This window comes from Echiichthys vipera, assembly GCF_963691815.1.
Source record: "Echiichthys vipera genome assembly, chromosome: 1".
Lineage (NCBI taxonomy): Eukaryota > Metazoa > Chordata > Actinopteri > Perciformes > Trachinidae > Echiichthys > Echiichthys vipera.
This window is the reverse complement of record NC_139826.1, coordinates 30777326-30798483: the sequence shown is the minus strand read 5'-3', so window position 1 is coordinate 30798483 and position 21158 is coordinate 30777326. Positions and strand designations below refer to the sequence as shown.

Sequence of the window (21158 nt, the reverse complement as noted above, 5' to 3'; positions counted from 1 at the left end):
GACAGATGGGAAATACTTATCCTGCTAGAAGTCAAAACGTGAAGTGAACCTTTCAGATGGGGCAAAGTTAACTGCGCGCACACAGCTTTACACTTCTCTTTATAGCCTACTTGACATAATTGGTAAATCGCCTCTGCATATATGCCTCAGCGTTTCTTCTTTTTATGTTCTTGTATGTTCTCCTTGTCTTCTTCATGAGTCTAAGTGCACAGTCGCACCAAAAAAATTCACTTTGCCTCTGAGTAAATCCACCACTCTAATAAATGATTTTGGTCGGCTCGTTCTCTTGACGTGGTTTTCCCACTTGGTTACATGTTACAAATGTCCTCTCAGGATGGAGTTTTTCTAGCAAACAGTACAATGTCACTTTTGTGCTGTTAGCCTTGACAAGTCCTGATTTCTAGTAATCTTTCTCTTGCTTCCCCCCTTCTCGGCCCGGCCATTTACTCTAATGACAGGTTTCAGCTAAATGTGTGTGGTGGGCACAAAAGGTGCTGAGCTGGACACAAGAGCACTTTAATGGGTGCTGCAAAAAAAAAAAATCATTCTCGCACAACAAACCATTACAAATATTGCATTTTTTTTAGAGCATGGGTATGTGATGTGAAAGATAAGCCAAAATCCAGATCATCTCAGAGCATGTTCTTAAAAAGTCACTAACATTATTCCAAACAAAAAGCTGCTAAAGCCAGCAGAAACATAAACACATCTCCTCCTGTATGGCAAGACTAGAGGTTTTGTTAAAAGGGTACAGCTGGTGCCATTGTTGCTGTAATGCAGTACAGCAACTGGTAAAAGCAAGTTGTCAAGAGGACATTCAGTTCAGTATTACTTTAATGCACGAGTGCCCTGTGAAAATAATGTCGGACAGACAGGCAGGCTGCAATAATTCATGAGCTAATAAAGCTTTTACTTCCATTGGGATTATGGTTCTCACAGAAATGAAAGCCTAATAAATTCACTGTCCTTTTTAAGCCTAATCTCAGTCTTCATCTGCTTTGGGAACAACAAAACCCATTATAGAGATCACTGTTGTCGCTTTACATGCACACACACACACAAACAAACACACACACACACACACACACACGGACACACACACGCTGACCTTTGCAGCGGCAGTGTCTGGAGCCAGCTCACACTGGCAGGGGAAGAGTGAAAGGCCACTGCTGAACACATGGATGCACTCAAACAACTGTTGGTGGAATCCAGTGATCTGCTTTTCTGAGATAAAAAGCATTAGGTTGATTGGTTTTACTGGATAAAAAAATAAAAATAAGACAACATTTTGGGACTTCATGACCGCCCGGTTCTTTCTCATGCCGACTGTCGGTTGCGCTGTCCCCATCTGGTGCTTTGAATAATTTACAGGTGTGTGTGCGTGTGTGTTTCTGTGTCGTGGGGGAGCAGGTTTGAGTAAGTACACGCCTACGTACACCTACGCACCCAACCACAGGCCCATCCACACTGATAATGCAGTGATGGTGTTGTGTACCGGCAAAAGAATAATTTTTAAAGGAATGCGCTGATATAATGCAGATACCTGAGGACTAAGTCAAACTGTACTCACATATGAACATTTCTTAGTCACACACACACAAAAAACACTTATGACATCCAACACCTTTGGTTTCCATTCTGAGGAAATGTGCTGCACAAGGCTGTCATTTTAGTATATTGCACTAAAATACCTCTGAGCAGCAATATTGTGAGTCATGCACCACTAAGCCTGCATTGTGTTCTCTTAAATCCTTTAACATGTTAGCTTAACGATCACTACCTGTGATTTACCCAAAAACTCTGTATTCTCCAGAATTTAAGAGAAGTTTTCTGAGAGAGGGATAATCCTGCTGCTTAAAGACGACATTTTAAGATGATGGAGGATGACACCGTGCCCTCAGAGAAACTGTGAATAACAGCAGGCGGCTTCTATCTTTGACTAAACAGCCTCGTCAAGATTCCCGAGTTTAAAAAATTCACTCCAGGCTCATTCCCTGAACAAACTTTCCCCATCAATCAATCAGTCAATCACACAGTAATTGGCCCCTCTTTCTGAATAAAAGAGACACGTCAGCTGTTTAGATTATTGATGAGTGATTTAGGAGTCTTTTTAGCCTGTTTGACAGAAATCGTCGCTCTTAGCAGCTTCAAATATGTGCACTGCAATGTTACTTTACCAGCTCTAGAAATCACACACACACATCTGTGAGGCAGAACATGCAGTTATGCAAATAAAGGTAAAGGTTGGCTCTGACAATGGCTCAGAAATGAAACATATAATGGCAAAGATTCTGTATATCTGATGACTTTTGTCCCCTTAATGTGATGATGTTGATGACTTTCTGCTGTGAAACTTAAGTGTAGTTTTTTCTTTACTGGCAGTATTGTTAGGGAGGTGTCAAGTCTCCATGGGTCAGCTCAGCAGAGCGATAGTTTCTACACACAATTTCTTGGTTTACACCATGTTTGGAGTGTGAAATGAGGGGAGGAAGGAGGAGGAATGGAGGGCTGAGGAGGAATAAACTAGTGTACAGCTAGGTGCTATTGAGTCCACACACACACACACACAATAACATGAATGAGCCTGTCACGCTTAAGCAGGATCTCTTCATTAGTGAGACAACATCTCTCTGCCTGTGGGACTTCATGAGATCATTGGCCTGTTTATAAGTATGTTTTCCCCCTTTGAATCCTCCAGAGGCAAAACACAAACCTGGACAGACATTTTCAGTGAAGTGCACCACATAATCAGTGACCCGATGAAAACACCCTCGGTATAGAAATCAGTCTTGTTGAAAAAGGACACAACTTTAGGAGCGTTACAAGCCTTTTTAGCATGCTGATGTACAGAAGGTACGGGCAGTGAACTCATTACATTACTTTACAGGGCTGGGCGATATGGCCAAAATCCTCTTTCCCAATATAAGCCATTCCATGTCTTGATAATGATATACCGTATATCATGATATAGTATGTTTTCTGGTAAATAAATAAATAAATTGTGTCTATGAAATAACCCCATGGTAAAGCTTATCTTTGTATACTCCTGTATGAATTAAATACTAGACAAACGAAAGGTTCTGAGTATTTTCACGTTTAAGAACTTAAATGAAAATGAACGTAACAGTTTAAAGTTAAGAAATACATATTTTTTTTCCAGCTATACGCTTTCTATGTTTACATGCATGTACACAAAAGCAGAGTAAAGTTAATTTGATTGTTATTTATTTAGAAGACATAACTGTGTATCATAATATCTCGATATATGATTTCATCACGATACTATTCCACTGAAGGATGATACATTGTCGTATTGAATTATTGCACAGCCCTATTACGTTTCTCCACCACTTCAGGTGCTGAAGTGTCAAGTCGACAGCCAATTTGTCTGCAGTAGCGGGCACTAAAGCAGGAAAATCACCAGGCGACATCATTTACTAAAGATAAGTTCAAGCAGAATATGTATAAGAATGCTGTCTTTGGACCTAAGTGGTCTGACTGATGCAAGGAATTTGCATTTCTGTCAAATGACTAACGCTGCAATATTACAAATATCTGTAGTACAGCAGGGGAGGAACACTTGAGTTAGAGCACTTATCCTTCCTCACTTCTTCCTTTGGTGCTGACAACAATCAGTTACAATTGTTTTTTCTGTGGCGCAGAGTAATAAAAGAATATCTTCGCCCCAAATATCTCCGAGAGGGAAAATGAGAAACTCATATCTGTGTGACAATGTACATAGATCTGGTGACTGACTATATGAAGATGGAAAATTAGAAACCAATGTGCAGCATTCATTTGTGAATATGAAAAAAAAATTAATAACTTGGATTCTCATTAGCTGGTGTAATCGTGTTCATATATCAGATGAGTTTTACCTGAGGCCTGCTGGAGAGCAGGGCTGCCTTATTAGTGGGATCTGCGTTTTGTCTGAGTGAATGAGCAAAGTAGACAGGAGAGGAAAGCTCTGTGGGATCACCACTACAACACCTGGGCTTTTATCACAATAAACACGGAGCTCTACTAATGATTCCTAAGGAAAGTCAAAGAAGAACAGGTTTACCCAAAGATATCGTAGCGTGCAATACTCTAAGATCTCTGCTGAGTGAGACAAATACTTAAAATAGCGGAAATAGCAGAAATGAATGAATTTAGATGATTTACGATTTAATTTTCGATGACAGCTCTTCGTAAGACTTTTATCTTCATCTCTCCTGATATTTACAAAAAGAAGCATGTGTGTTTTAACAGCAGCTCAATGTTAATGTTTTTATTGTCAGCATTATTCATCTATTAAAAGAATAAATGGAGGCATTTCTTTTTCATTAGATGGTGCAGTACAGAGAGCAACAAATGTCGGAAGGGAGGGACAAAATACGAAAGCAACACTAGCCTGGTATTGCCTCTAAGTTCATTTGCGATTCTCAAGGGGTGTTATATGTTGTGCAGACCAAAATGTTTCTGTAGAGCAATATAATGTGACCTACAACCAATCACAGCAATGCAATGTAGCACTGAGCGAATCATGCAAGTTGCTTGGTTCGTTTTGAAACAGGAAGACAATGGCGACCAGGTCACAAATGTTCTCAAATTACAGTTAAAAGGTAAATTAAAATGTTTCTGAAAACATTTGAGGTGAGAAATCAGCGCTGCGTAGTTTGGCATGATCCTGGTTAGCTGCGTTGGACGGAAAGTGCCGGCTGTGTACCTGCCAACCAAATGAAGCATGAGCTTGGCATCTCGTCTGGTTTCCAGGCTAACTCAATACTGCTTTTATTCTGTTTGATGTCTTCTGACACAGATATTTTTACATCTCATCTCATCTTCATCCGCTTATCCAGGGTCTGGTCGCGGGGGCAGCAGCTTTAGCAGGGGACCCTAAACTTCCCTTTCCCGGGCCACATTAACCAGCTCTAACTGGGGGATCCCGAGGCGTTCCCAGGCCAGTGTGGAGATATAATCTCTCCACCTGGTCCTGGGTCTTCCCCGAGGCCTCCTCCCAGCTGGACGTGCCTGGAACACCTCCCTAGGGCGGCGCCCAGGGTTCATCCTTACTAGATGCCCAAACCACCTCAACTGGCTCCTTTCAACACAAAGGAGCAGCGGATAATTTTACAGCAGATTTTAAATTTAAGAGAATATCTGTTGTTGAATTGTTGAGCTCTAAAAAGCTCAAGGTTTAAAATATAATAAATTACAATCAACACAATGGGACATATAACCCAAGTTCAGGAGTGACTTGATAGTACTGTTACAAATATCATATTTAAAGAATACAAGTATTCACATTTTTTTTTTTATTTGAAGGCATTTTAGCTCATTAGTTAGTTATCACAACAAACGTCTAACACAGCAGAAAGTCTTATTGACAGGTGTGTTGGATTTAAAAAAGCACACACCAGTGAAATTGATGCTAAGCGCTCTGTTAACATTTACTCCAGCCCTCAGGTAAAACTCACAAAAGTCTGAAACCGTGCTAATACAATGAGTACAAGTGATTGACAGCGATCAGGATTTTTTTGTTTTGGTTAGCTTAATTTAGTTGGAGAATATATCGTTTCATTATTGTGTCTAATGTATTAAGTGCTTAAACAACATTTCTTGTAACGGATTAGTCACTTAAGCAATTCATCAAGCGAAAATGTCACATTTCTCTGCTTTATGTCATTTTAATTGAATATCTTTAGGTTTTTAACTGATAAGTCTAAAAAAACAGGCGATTTGGGCTCATAAGACTCTTGGTGGAATATTTTACAAACCAGTGCTTTTAGTTTGCTGATCCTAAATATGTTGAGAGTGAGCACTTCAACAGAAAAGTGTTTTATTTGAAGGATTTCTCAGAGCACTGAAGAGGCAGAGAGTATGCCGTAGGCCTTTTTGCAAGAAAGGTCAAGGAAATTAATTTCTGGTACACCAAATTATTTTATTGTATTTTTGTTATGTTTTACTCCTGTCATCTCGGGACTTCAGTTTAGGAACCACTGGACTCAACGATAAATTAAAACGTAATTGCTAGATAAGTCAATAATTAATCCCATTATTAGCTTCAGCCTAATTTCATTGTTATTCTACATTTTTACTAAACATTTTTCATCTGTTTCAAAGTGTATTTTGTCATTATGTGATTCTACTTATTAAAGGTGACCTTCATTATTACTATAATAAACCGAAGTGTACCTCATGCCTGTACAGCTCATTAAATTGGTGTGAGAGAGAGAGAGACAGAATCTCATGCAAAAAGGCAACAGCCAGATTCAAACCAGCAACCCCAGCAGGTCCTCCTCCGCCACACTGAGCCTATAGGATGCATCTCATCATCTGAGAGCTTAGAGAAAAAGGGAAAAGGAAGTCTCCTCAGAAGCGCAGCGAGGCAGCAGATGGCCTCCTAGGCCTCAACCATCTGGTGAGGAGACGTCCAATCCCCCGTCAGTATGTCCCCTTTTATTTACCCATGATTCTTAAAACAGCAAGACCTGCTTCTGCTCCCCTACTACACCTTTACAACCGTCCCAACCAGCTTTCAACCACCGAAGAGAACACACACTGCGATTAGGCTTACAGCCCATTCTCCTGCCCGGGCAGCAAAGAGACCCACTGTCACATGTCACACAGCCTAATCAATGAGTGTTAAGCCTTTAGCTGTCACTCTCTGGCCAGCCAGGAGATTATCATCTATCCGTGTGTAAGGGCTGCTCCCGGCATGGCTTATTCTAAATAGCAATATGCTGATTGCATTGCTCTACGTGTGACCGCTTATTTGGTAAGAAGGCGCTTTCTGTCTATCTGCGAGGCAGCAATTAAGCGGTGAAAAGGTACTTAAAAATACAATTACTTTCACTTTCTTTCCCACTGTTATTATCAGAGTTACCTCAAGCACTTTGCATTAAATTTATTGGGCATGCTGCACACAATAAATATTATAATTTTGACTAATACATTCAGCATTGATAGGGCATTCATAACAAATGTATCAATGTCAAGAGGGAATGGATCGCATGGCCGAAGACCTGTGGTAGGAAAGGGACAAATGAAGATAGTTACTGAGGTAGTAACGGTAATTAATAAGATGTTATTGATACCAATGCCTGTCATCAATTCTGCAAATCAGTCTGATTCTTTATCAATTCCCTTTCCTACTCTCCACTATGATTCCTTCTTGTTGCAAGTTTGACATAAAGACATGAATGAGTGTGACCTCATTTTGACATGCTGGCATTAATAAAAGGAATTGACAAGCTCGGAGGCGTACAATTCAGGTACGATACCAATTTGTTATCGGCTCTCTACTGGAACTGGTTCTCGATTCCCATACTGAGGGAGTTCATATGTGTGTGTGTTGTGCGACAAGTTAATCTTTAACTCCATTTAGGAAGCAAAGAGCAGACACAAAAGGACACCTAAATCCTACAAAAAAACATGACAAACAATCTTTAGTTCCCTGTGCCAACCTCACACAGACACACAAACTCGCTGTTATCTATATTGACTTCTCACTTAGGACAGGAGGCCTTGTGCGGTGTAATCTGTAACATGCTCCACAGTTAAGCACGCACAGGAACTCAGTCTTGGTTTTCACGTCAGAAAAATAATCTGCAACTACTTTGAATGGTCTAGTTTTTCAAGAAAAAATGCAAAGGAATTTCCCTATTTTCAGCTTCTCAGTTGTGAGGATTTTCTCTTTCAATTAGAAACGGAATACTTTGACTTGGAAGTGCTGGTTGGGGAAAATTTGATTTAATGATGTTCTCTTAAACACTTTTGTGTCTTTTTGACACTTAAATGACTGTTTTGTTAGTTTTTTTCGGAAATGTGAAAGAATTGAGAGACAGAAAAAATGATTAACTGCCAATTAATCAATAATTCAAATCATTGTCAGTTCCCTATAACTTATTGATTTGTCAATTGACAGAAAATCTGCAATAATTTATTAACCATTTAAGTCATTTCTTAATCAAAAATGTCGATAATCCCCTGGTTCCAGCTTCTTAAATGTGATTTTTCGCTGGTTTTCTTTTTCTTCTACCATAAATAAATGGAACGTTTGGGGGTTTGACGCTTCTTGTGAACTTAGGCTCACTATTTTCTGCCATTCATAGACTAAATTATTCATTTAAATGAATTAATGGATACTGGAAATAACCATTAGCTGCAACCCGAAGCAAATCTTAACATTTTGTGACCCAGAACAGTGGGTTTAGAGAAAAAAGAGTGTCATGTCTCTGTCAGTAGGTGGCTGCCAGTGGACCAGTTTCATGACTCAACGAACTGACTCCTCTCACTTTCAAACCTGCTGGGCGAGTAAACCAAACTCCTGAGAGGGAGTCGAGACTGATGAACTGGTTTCGAACACATAAAAAAAAAAAACATGTCTGCTAAGGAGGAAACAATGTGGGAAACTCTGTGGTACTGAGTGGCACTCTACTTAATAACTGAGCATTAATGCGGCTTATTATTCACACTTTGCCTCATATTCTTTTTGCATAAATCAAGGTTTGTTAATGTTGAAAACTGGAGCATTAATAAAAGTGTACATACATTATTCAGGGACAGGGGTTGAAATAAATTAAATTAAAGTTTACTGCTATTATTGCAGTCTCTAAGTCAAATATAAGCAACACAAAGAGGAGTAGGTAGGGTAGCTGTGATATATGTAGATGTGAAGGGAGAGCTGGTGATTGCATAACTATGGCAGCGAGCCACAGAGTCAGTTCACACTCACAGTAGACTTATAAAGGCAAAATAATGTACTGTACTCTGTAAACAACTGTGGGAGTGCACCAAAACCATCCAGCCCTGTGGACAACACACACAAACACACACACACACACTTCTAAAAAAGTACCATCTCTCCTTATTAGTGGGCAGTGTTGACTCGTCCACCTCCTTATCATCATAACCCTCTCAAAACCATATCCATAAAGGAGGAGCTGAAGTGATTTAAAGAGCAATTACAACGATCAAATGAATTCCGGCTCAAAAAAATAATGAATGAACCCATAATTAGAAATATGATCTCACAGACACCGAAAACTAAGCTGAAGACAGCACTTAAATGACACCACATTGGCAAACAATCTTGCTATTGATGAGTAAACCGGGGTCTTCATCTGCTCCCAACACACACACACACAAGAAAAAGATAATAATAATAATAAAGATGTATTCAGACATGTAAACTGGACTGTTGTGCACACACACGCACACACACTGCAGGTGTCATGAGAGGCGCTCTCTGAAGGGCAGCGCTCGCTGAATTAGCCTCTACTCACCCCATTGCCGCGGACTTGAGGAACAACTCCTTTTTTAGTATATATAAATATATATATAAAAGCTCTGTCGGCTGCGGGTTGATAAGGAAATTATGTTTTTAAAGCGCAGTCAAAGTCCACAGATGATTAACGGGTCCAAAGAGTCCGCAGCTTTCGCACAAGTCCTCTTGCTCGCTGGGAGAAAACTGAAATATGAGAGCACTTGGTTGTCAAAGCCTCTCTCGCCGAACCCCTGTTAATTTATGTAGTTTTTTGTCTTTATCTGTTGTTTATCCTATTTGGATACGCGTCAAAATTAATCCCACTTCTGAATGGCTTCTTCCTCGCTGTCTTCAAACAGTCGGCGCTGATGAATTAAGTTAATGTGTCCCTGCTCGCTCGCTGCGCGGAGTTTCTCCCTCCTCCCCAGCGGGATTGTGTTGCATATGACGGGCAGCAGCAGCGACACGGAGCGGCCTCCACCTGCTCCTCCGCACCGGAGCCACCCACACCGAGCCAACCCGTTAAACCGGTTTAAGTCACGGTTCTTGCCCCAAACTGTGCTCCGAAACAACCAGAAAGAAATATTTAGTTGTTACTTTTGATTTAAATCTTATTTCAAACATATAAACAAGAAAATAGAAAGGTTCATATAGAAGATTATATAATAGATAAATATTTTGTTGTTACTTTTGATTTAAATCTGATTTCAAACATGTAAAAAACATCAGATAAGTTCATATAGAAAATAATAATATAATAAAGAAATATTTAGTTGTAAATTTTGATTTAAAATCTTATTTCAAACATATAAAAAACATCAGATAAGTTCATATAGAAAATAATAATATATTAAAGAAATATTTAGTTGTTACTTTTTATTTAAATCTTATTTCAAACATAAAAAACATCAGATAAGTTCATATAGAAAATAATATAATAAATAAATATTTAGTTGTTACTTTTGATTTAAATCTTATTTCAAACATATAAAAAAACATCAGATAAGTTCATATAGAAAATAATATAATAAATAAATATTTAGTTGTTACTTTTGATTTAAATCTTATTTCAAACATAAAAAACATCAGATAAGTTCATAGAGAAAATAATAATACAATAAATAAATATTTAGTTGTTACTTTTGATTTAAATCTTATTTCAAACATATAAAAAAACACCATAAAAAGTCATATAGAAAATAATAATATTACACAACTAAAAAGCATAGATACATGGATAACAAATACTTATAAATATATTTTTAAGTAATAGTCATTCATTAATATTCCTTTTTTACAGACTCAACCAATTTTTTGTTAAAAAGTACAATTTATTTCTCAAATATATATTAAAATGTGAGTTAGTTAACAACCTCCTCTCATACATTTATTTTCTAATATACATTTTATTTTTATTTTATATTTCTTTATTATTATCTTCCAAACTCAACCAAATGTTTAAGTAACTTACAAAATACAACTTATATCTCATATATCCTCAACAGATATATGATACAGTATAATTTCTTGTATATTTATTTGATTTAAACATATATATATATATATTAGTATTCAAAATATAAACTCAGTCAGAATTTAATATAAATAAATAAATAACAAAAAAGTAAAAAAATAAATAAATAACACACTAAAATAAATTATATATATATATATATATATATATATATATATATATATATATATATATATATATATATAAAATAAGTGGAACATTTTTTAATTTTTGATTCATTTATTTAAATGAATCAAAAATTATATTCATATTTAAGAATTCAAAAGAAACTCAGTCAGCATTTAAGATAAATAACAAAAAAGGAAATAAAAAAGAGTGAAAAGGGGGAAGATTAAGAAAGAATAAATAACATAAATAAATTAATAAAAAACAATGATACAGGGTTTATACACCTTTTCAGTCAAATTCATGCACTTTTCAAGCAGTTCAAGATGCATTTTGATGATTTTCCAGCACCTTACAGCTGTGGTAAGCTAAATATATATATATATAAAATAAATAACTAATAAAAAAAGTAAATTATTTAAATATATAATGTAAATAAATAATAAAAAAGGAAAATGAAGTAGCCTAATACCAAAAATACATAAGTAAAACACACTGTTGAGAAAAAAAAAACAATAAAGATGATAGTTTTTGTAAATTCAGGCACTTACATGTTTAGGTGACAGCTTCAGCCGTTGGTACTTTCTCTGTAACGGTTACAGCATCTTAATGTACGTTCAAACTCGACCGTTGGCATCGATTAACAGACTTTTAACGGTTTGATATTGACCGTTGGTCGTGTTTCCAACCGGCAGGTAACAGCCGTCAATCACTGCAGGTGCGCGCCTCCCCGGAACCATTACATATGTTCCGGGGGAAGCGTTTCAGCGACGTACTGGTACCGGGATATCTTCACGGAAATCGTTTCCCATTCTGACGCACGTAAAGCGTTTTTGCGAAAGCGAAGAAGCTATTTCGTCGTCTCAAGGTTTGTTTTCAGCTCTGTTGTCACAAAGCTTTTACTGTGATTGTCGTGTCGTGTGTAACTTTAGCTTCCGGTTCAGACTTTGTCCCACAGCTTCTTTTAAAACACGCGTGTCCGCCAGTAAACAGAACACAAACAGCTTCAATGAGGAGCTCAGGCTTTGTCCCCGTTTGAAAGAGTTCAAAAAGAAAATGATGCTCGCAGGGATGAAGGGCTTTGATTAACATTCATCATGGTTTTGTTGTTTAGCATGGCTCCAAACATCATGTTGTTGTTCAGAGGACAATAACATCGAATTAATTGTGATAACCATGTGCAATAATAAATATACTGAATACTGAGTTGAACTGTATACAAATAGTTTACCACAGCAGTAAGGTGCTGGAAAACAGCATGCTTTACTATGTATTTTTGGTGTAAGGCTACTTAATTTTCCTTATATTTGTGTGTGTGTGTGTGTGTGTGTGTGTGTGTGTGTGTGTGTGTGTGTGTGTGTGTGTGTGTGTGTGTGTGTGTGTGTGTGTGTGTGTGTGTGTGTGTGTGTGTGTGTGTGTGTGTGTGTGTGTGTGTGTGTGTGTGTGTGTGTGTGTATAAATAAACAGCAGGCTTTACTAATGTATTTTCGGTGTAAGGCTACTTAATTTTCCTTTTATGTATTGTTATTTATATATGTTATAATTATTTAGTTATTATATATATGCAGTGCCTTGAAGTATTCATGCCCCTTGAACTTTTTTCACATTTTGTCACTTTAATACCACAAACTTAAATGTATTTTATTGAGATTTTATGTGATAGACCAACACAAAGTAACACATAAATGTGAAGTGGAACGAAAATGATACATGGTTTACTAAAACTTAAGCAAATCAAAATCTGAAAAGTGTGGTGTGCAAAAGGCTACTTAATTTATAGATATTTGAACGAATTAGTTATTTATATAGATATATATATATATATATATATATATATATATATATATATATATATACATACACACACACACACACACACACGTAAGTATGTGTGTGTATATGTAATTTACCACAGCTGTAAGGTGCTGGAAAAGCATGAAAAATGCACATTGAACTGCTTGAAAAGTGCTTGAATTTGACTTTGGAAAATGTGTTGTTACCCTGTATCATTGTTTTGTTTGTTTCTTTCTTTCTTTATTCATTTATTTATTTTCCACTTTATTTTATTTGCTTATTTGTTTTTTTTTTTGTTATTTATTCATTTTAAATTCTGAAATAATTGCTATTTTGGATACTAAAATATACCAATACGTTTATAATTTTTCATTCATTTAAATAAATATGCAAAATATTACATGATATACTGTATATATGAAGGGACTCTACGAGAAATAATTTGCATTTGGTAAATGTGGTTGAGTTTAGAAAAAAATAAAAGCATAACCAAAAAAGCTGATTAACTAACAATGAATTATGGAGAAGGGGTGTGATTGAATAATTGTATACTTATTACCACTCCTTTTTGTGCATGACAAAAAAGAAAAAAATCAAGTTTTTGTTATTCATGTGTCCCTACGTGTTTTGGTTTAATATTATGTATCTTTTTATTCCATGTTTGAAATCAAATCAATCAATCAAACATGTACGGTAAATTTTTTGTAATATTCAGGACTTCTGCAGCTTCTCATCTGTCGTTGCAGCATGGCCGAGGCAACGGAAACCCAGCAGAGCTACGAGGAGATGTTTGCCAACAGATTTACATCGGAGGACAAAGAATACCAGGAGTATGTGAACCGTCCATCCGACCCCCCACCCACCGTGGAGAACTGGAGGAGTCGTGGAGGTGGAAACAGAGGCAGGGACAGGTAAAGTCACTTTAGCTCTCAAAGTAAGCCAAGATGGCTACTTTACAGTCTGTAATGTGAAATACCCTTTCATGTTTGGGGCTAGTGCTGCATGTATTATGCTAATGTCGTATAAGACTTTCTAATAAACAGGTGATCTTAATGTGCAAGAGATGGGTGATATAGTGACATGATGACCATACTTTATGTATCACAGGTATTTAATGCTGAATTACAGTTAAAGTGATACTGAAGTGATTTAGTATTGCACCATGATGTTTGGTGACAAGACATGCTGTTAAGCCCTTGTGATTCTGCAGTTTGTGAAACTTTTTCTCCGAAAAGTGCTGATTTACATCGACCAGTTTAGATTGTAGCCTACAATCACTTTTTTCTATTCAAAATAAGTCGGACTTACCAGTTTGTTTGTTTTTTACAACCTGTTTAATTGTCTTACAGCTTGTGCTTTCACATAGTTTCACATCATCACAGATGTTATAACCCATAGTTTTAACAAAGTTTACACTAGGACCACAAACCATTATACAACTGTTTCCCCACGCTGAGTAGTAACAGCCCCTTGTTTTAAAGCCATTTCTCTCTTAATCCATTCAAGGGTATAATCAGTATTTCAGACCAATTCTAAGCTCTTTACTTTACGGAAAATACTCCATTAATTGGCTCTATGGTTTACAAATTTAATCAGAAATCATTTTGTTTAATATATTGGGGATATAATTGAGGCATATTGTTGGGCTAAACCCTTCTTAACAGTGTTTCTCTTTACATCTCAGGTGAGGTTTATTGATTTTAAAGTTGATTTAATATTGCATGTTTCCCTAAGTGCCTCACGATAAAAGATGAAAACTGTTAAAAAAAAATAAAACCGATAAGACTAAAAGAAAAGTCTAAACAGACTCTTAAGTAATAACCAGGTTATTGTCGATTTTGTCCACTAATACAAAACCAAAGGAGAAATTTGGTTCCTTTAAATTGGGTAAGAGGTTTGAGAAACAGCAGTAAACGCAGCTAGATTTACTCTGGAGAAACACGATTTCTTGGCTGTTAAAAAGCATAACTTAAGTTTCTATTCTGTCTTCTCACCTGTGTCATGTAATCCATGCAGTTAGTACCTGTTGTTGTAGAAGGTTGAATGTTAATTTATATCGGTCTCCATCTAGGTACCAGGACCGTCGGGGTCGTGGTTGGGGAGGAGGTCGTGGCTGGGGAGGGGAACATCGTGGGCAACAACACTGGCATGACAGAGACAGAGACAGAGACAGGCACTCGGGCCATGGGAGTGGGTATCAATCGGGCCATTCAAGCTACAACCAGGGATACAACTCCCATCATCAGAGACCACATTATGACCGCTACTGATCTCTACTCCAATCTCTCAGGTGTTATCAGTATTTATAGTATTCAGTCTTACAACTTCTCATCTCATCTTCCACCGCTTATCGGGAGTCGGGTCGCAGGGGCAGCAGCTCTAGCAGGGGACCCCAAACTTCCCTTTCCCGGGCCACATTAACCAGCTCTAACTGGGGGATCCCGAGGCAATACCATATGTGACAATGTGCAACTGTTGATTATTTTTGTGCGACTCTCATAAGCGGAGGCTAACCAGTATATCAATATTAATAATGTGCTGTCCGTCATTGTAATTGTGTGGATTTTTTTTTGTTGTTGTCTGAGTTAAGAATACAAAACAAATGCAACAGAATTATTTCTGAAATGTGACGGCAAAAAAAATGTACACCTCCTGTTTGACTTCCACTTAACTTTTCCACATGTAAAGACAGTCATTCTTTCCTATATTGCTCAGCCCTGTAATCGTGATACATTTTCTTCTTCCATTTATGCGCATGATGATAATTTAATACCCTAACTCTCATTAAAAAGTACACTGAAAATAACCGTTTCTCTCAATATTTGAGGTAAGAGTAACAGTATTTGATTATTCCTTGTAAAGTGGGAGTTGTTTTGTGTTCAGATAGTTTTACAGCTTTGACATCGGATTGTTACAAATTCTCCAGTACAATAATGTTGGAAAATCTGTTTATAATGCATCTTTTTTTTTCTGTCACACCATTATATAAAGATACTGATTAACTGAACTGTTTTCAATAAACATGTATTTTCTTAATTGGTGGTTTCTGTTTTGTAAGGTTATAGGGCTCAGTGTTTCACAAAATCTGTCCTAGTTGCCACGGTAACATCAAGCATAGTATTAAGCGTTGTAGGGATGCACCAGCATAAAACAGATTGATCGCAGTGTTGATTCTGACTTCATTAAGAAGACCTTTCAGAGCATTCGTTCAGTAACGCTAGGCTGCCAAATCCTCGTCCTTGTCACATTTTATAAAGAAGATTTCAATGAGAGGGTTGATTTATTATTATTAATTATTTTTTAGACCTTTTTTAAAGTTTTTTTTGTGTGAAATATTGCTAACTCTTTCCTCTTCAGGTCACTAAAAATGACTAAAATGGGGGGGGAAAATCACTCTTCAGTCACAATAATATTGGCTGTAAGACTTAACTTGTAACAAGTGGTTATAGGTAGACCATAACTTGTTTTGAAGGGTTGATATATATATATACGCCAAACAGTTTAGGACTAAATTCAATTAAAGGTTCAATTACTAGCTTCAGGTGCCAGATCTGGTATGTGAGACATCTTTGTCCTGATAAAAGCTGTGAATGCCCCACCACAGTCTCCAAATGTTAAACTCTCATTTGAATATGAGAAAGCAAAAGATGCATTCACAGTAAGTGGCTCAGCAGAAAGACCAATAGTTCACAGTGTGAGAAGTGACTGAAATATTCATGTGCATCATTAATACATCACTGCTACATGCATCATGGGCTATGGCATATGTAGCTCATTGCCTAAAGATGTCGACGCTTGTGTTTCTCAGTCCTTTCACTGCAGATCTCCGTTAAGTAACAAATACTGACTTTGGACACATTGGTCCACAACACTAACAGGCCCACTGCATTATTTTTATTACTGCCTGAAGTCATGGCTGCTATTTATGGCCGTGGTGAAGACGAGGGTAACAGTTAATTTGGACTTCAGCAGTGCAATCAGCTGTGATGATCAGGGACGGAGGACGGAGGGGGGTTAGGGAGGAAGTGTGTGTGTGGGGGATGTGCTGAAAGTGGCACACAGCGAGAAGGGCCTGCCATCACCACTGTAATCAAACTTCACCCCAGATAGCTGCATCTTCACAGGGCAGGGATTTGCTGGGCAGAGACAGTACAAGTGAAACTGTTGCAGTGTCTGGTGGCACAGCAAAAAGATTAGTGTCTAGGAAACAAGCATGACTTTAAATTTTACAGTTAAATAAATAGTGGAACATTTGTGTTGCACAGCTGTCCGTTAAATATGAGGTTACAGCCAGCAGCCTGTTAGTTTTACCACCACAAAAAAAACACGTATGTTAGGTTAGTGCTCCTGTCAGTGCCCCGAGGCACTGGCAAAAGAATTGGAGTTGGTCCCTGGGCGCTGAGCTGCGGCTGCCCACCACTCCCACTGTACAGGATGGGACAAATTTTGTTTCAATGCATAATAATGCTGAGAAATGACAATAAAGGAATCTTCTTCTTCTTCTTCTTCTTCTTAGCATAGCCACTTTATGACCACTCTTGCAGGGCTGGACCCCCATCGGATTTATTATTCAACGGACAATAAAGTATTATCGTATAAACAATGTAAATAGGGAGAAACAACTAGCCTGACTGTAAAAAATTACAAAATTAGCATAACACAACCTCAAAAGCTCACTAATCATTTATACACTACACTATTTTGTCTGTTTAATCTGCACAAAAACTGATGTTAAAAAACAACATGTTGTGGTTTTACTGGGGGGGTTATGTGCCAGATCATTTCTTGACCAGGCATAGTTACATCCTGGGGAAAAATAAGCGCATTTCCCAAAATGTGGAATTATTCCTTTAAGGGTCAGTCGCTCATGGAGATGTTTCTAGCCATGACTCTTTGGATGGCACTTGCTTCCTCTGACCTTGGTCCTGACTGAAATATCTCTGAAACTACTGGATGGATTGAAGTGAAATTTCATACAGACACTCCCCAGAGGATGAACTCTATAGACGTTGGTGGTCCTCTGACTTTTCGTTTAGCGCCGCCATGCGGTTTACATTTATGATTTTGAAATATCTTGATAAATATTTGATGGAGTCATCAAGCATTGTATAGACATTCATGTTCCCTTTAGGAAGAATCAGGTCAAATAAATGTTTCCACTTTGTTTTATGTCCAAGTACCTGCGAAACTAATGCTATTCCCATCAGCCTCAGCTGTAGGCTACTAGCTGGTTTAGTGCTAACTAGCTAATGTTAGCATGCTGCTTACACACTTAACTAATTTATTGAACGTAAACATTACACCTACTAAACATCAGCAAGTAGGAATTGCACCGCTGTGGCCATGTACAGCCTTACAGAACCACTATGATGTTGACTCTCTCTCTCTCTCTCTCTCTCTCTCTCTCACTCTCTCTCTCTCTCTCTCTCACTCTGAAATTCTGCTTTTTATTTGTATGTAGTGTGGAATTTGGTACACATGTTAATATGATCAAATAATAAAAATAACTGCCCTTAAGAGTGAAAGACATTGACATCCTCCTTGAAACCTTTGGAGTGGAAAGTTCACCCTGCTGCCAAAACTAATCCATGGGTCAATTGGTTAATCCGGTCTTTTGGGTGCCACAGAGCATTACGTATCTCTTACTCATTCATTGCACTCATCTTGTTTACAGTGCATACAGAATTGAGATCTGAGGGTGAGTCATTTTTCTTCCATTATTGCAACATTAAGAAAAAAATTCAGTGCTACAACATTGTTCCGGTTAATGATTCATTTAACTACTTGCTGAAGAGGAGCTCACAAACCCTTTCAGTGCCCACTGAAACATTATAATTAATAAGCTGTTAACGCAATGTGAGGCTTGGAGAGTGTAAGAGAAGGAAAACAATAAAGAGAGGGACCAGTGAGTCCCTTCGGTCTGGTCTGCTGGGCTGTCAGGCTTCATGTGGCCTGTTTGTGACAATGTAATGTGACAGCAATGGAGACAGTGTGCTGGGGGCCATGTCCTTGATGATGAACTCATCCACTATAATCATCCCTCTACCTCCCCCCTTCTTTTGTAAGTGCATACAGACATACACGTGTGAGCACAAAACACCACAACCTTCCCACCAACACACACAAACACACAAACACAGACACCACATCTCCCCAGCCCCTGCAGCACTCTGCGACCTACATCTGGTGTTGGAGAGTGCAGGGGCTAAGGTTGGCCCAGGCCAGCCAGCCCCTAGCAGACAGTGGGGAGTGTTCATGTAACGTGTGACGTGTGTGAATGTTGGAGTGCCCTTTCTGTTGAAATAAACACCCCAAGCTTTGTATGGTACATAAAAACTGCGCCCAGTCACGTGAACACACACGTGCAGATAGTAGGCGAGCACTCACGCACTTAGACTTGATGACAGACTAGTAATTACTACTGCAGATCAGGTTTGATGACATCTTGTCCCCTGCTCATCCAAGTGCATGCTCTATAAGTTAATCATGCAGCCGCTCAGGTCATCCATGTAAAGACAGTGGACTCTGCCGCCAAGGGCAGCTTGTTACTCTGATTGTATCTCCACAGGAAGACGCAGGCAGGCTTAAGGAATACTCAGCAGTGGAAGGAGTACTCAGATTCTTTACTTAAGTACCAATACAACAACGTAAAAATACTCTTTTTACTCTTTATACTTTAGTTTTACTGACTGATATTATTAGATGACTGATGCATCAATGCACATGTTTATTGTTGTGAGGTGGAACTAGTTTTTTACTACTACTGTACATAGTTTGATTGGTTAGTCCAATGGTTCTCAACCTGGGGGTCAAGCCCCCTCCAAAGGGTCACAAGATAAATCTGAGGGGTCGTTAGATGATTAATGAGAGAGAAAATAAGAAAAGTATAAGATAATCCTTTATGAGTACCCCAGTGGGGACATTTGCGGTATTAAAGCAGCAAAGGAGATTTTAAAAAACAATGTATAATAAATATGTAAACTGTAAAAAGCAGTAAACGATAAAAGATAAAAAAAACCTCAAGTAAACAGTAGAAAAATCAGTACACAGTAAAAATGTAAACAGACTGTACATATTTGCACATGGGAAATATTGATATTGCACAGTTAAGTAAGCAATGTTAGTGCTCATGTGCACCAGTGCTTTGCCCCAGGACAGGCTGACATGTCCTCTGAATCACACACTACACTGAGAACCCTTTCAGAGCAGAAATGATTCTGGTTTGTGAGGGATATTTGATTGTGAGAAATACCACGTCTCAGACAGGCTCATTACATCTAGTTTCTATTATTCAGCCCGCTCTGTGCTAACTGCCAAGAAGGCTGCAATTAGACTCCAGGATGATGAGCATCAGCACCCTGCAGAGCACCTCAGCGATCCAGCGCCGGACATTTGTATAGTTCACTTTTAATGAAGGTCGCACTCAAACGGTACTGCCAGAAAATCTCTGTGAATAAAACAAATGTTCCTTTTTGTAAAATATTGGCTCAAAACTCAAGGAATTTAGTTAATGTTATTTTCCCCAGGTACTAAACCACCTGATCATACCTCTCATTGTGCTGAAGAGTCTGAATTTGGCAACTTAGTGAGACAAAATATCTCTAAGTCACAATTATGACAGGGTAAGAAGAGTAAAAAAAAAAAAACTTAACTCAATTTTAATTCAATTTTATTCATAGTGCACGATATCTCAAGACATTTTACATAGAGAGTAGGTCTACTTTGTCATTATTTAATTTGAATCAATTAAATTCAATGAACTTCATTTATTAGATACTTCATTTGTGCGAGTACAGTTCATATTACCAGCAACACAACACAATATACCACATACTTCACATACCAGCAGTGGTCAGTCGGTAAAACCTTGCAGAGCAAATTACATAAAGAATACGCAATAAGAACAAAATAATATTAAAAATGTACATGTAAATAAATGAATAAATAGATAGATCGATCAACTAATCCTGATCTAATGGCTCAACGTGACTCTCTTACTCCTGAATCATGAGTAACGTTCATTTTTCCTATTCCTGGTAGAAATGGGCTTCCAAGGTATAAAATACAAAAATGAATATAGAAAATACTGAACGTAAAATGTAAAAATAAGTCACAACAACTAGAAAAGTGAGGGTGAGGGGGTCACTTCTGTGGGCCATCCAATCTCTGTACACCCAAAGTGAGAGCTGTGTCCGGATCCTCTGCTGTAAGTCTGATTCGTTCCAGGTGAGGGCTGGCCTCCACCAGGGGTGCGCTTTGTCACCAATCCTGTTCGTGATTTTCATGGACAGGATTTCAAGGCGTAGTCGTGGTGGGGAGAGGTTGCAGCTCGGTAGGCTGAGGATCTCGTCTCTGCTTTTCGCAGATGATGTGGTCCTGATGGCTTCGTCGGTCAGTGACCTTCAGCACTCACTGGATCGGTTCGCAGCCGAGTGTGAAACGGCTGGGATGAGGATCAGCATCTCTAAATCTGAG

At 38.0% G+C, this 21158-nt stretch overlaps 2 protein-coding genes across 3 annotated transcripts in view; one reads left to right on the top strand and one right to left on the bottom strand.

Annotated features, from left to right (window-relative positions):
• The window catches only part of homer2 (homer scaffold protein 2), a 33961-nt gene extending 24299 nt beyond the window's left edge, over nt 1-9662 (bottom strand). Inside the window, exon 1 of the mRNA XM_083912198.1 lies at nt 9270-9662. Coding sequence (XP_083768324.1) covers nt 9270-9274 — 5 coding nt within the window. The 5' untranslated portion in view covers nt 9275-9662. The remainder of the gene's footprint in view (nt 1-9269) is intronic.
• A 2023-nt stretch (nt 9663-11685) lies between these two features.
• Nucleotides 11686-15662, top strand: LOC310952804 (RNA guanine-N7 methyltransferase activating subunit-like). Of its 2 annotated transcripts, none has more exons than XM_083921518.1 (3): nt 11686-11757; nt 13430-13594; nt 14755-15662. In XM_083921518.1, the coding sequence occupies exons 2-3, from the start codon at nt 13431-13433 to the stop codon at nt 14951-14953; spliced, it is 363 nt and encodes a 120-aa protein (XP_083777644.1). In that variant the 5' UTR covers nt 11686-11757; nt 13430; the 3' UTR covers nt 14954-15662. The 2 variants fall into 2 exon arrangements, with proteins under 2 accessions (XP_083777644.1, XP_083777645.1); XM_083921519.1 differs by having other exon boundaries at nt 11717-11757; nt 13399-13594.
• The last annotated feature ends 5496 nt before the right edge of the window (nt 15663-21158 follow it).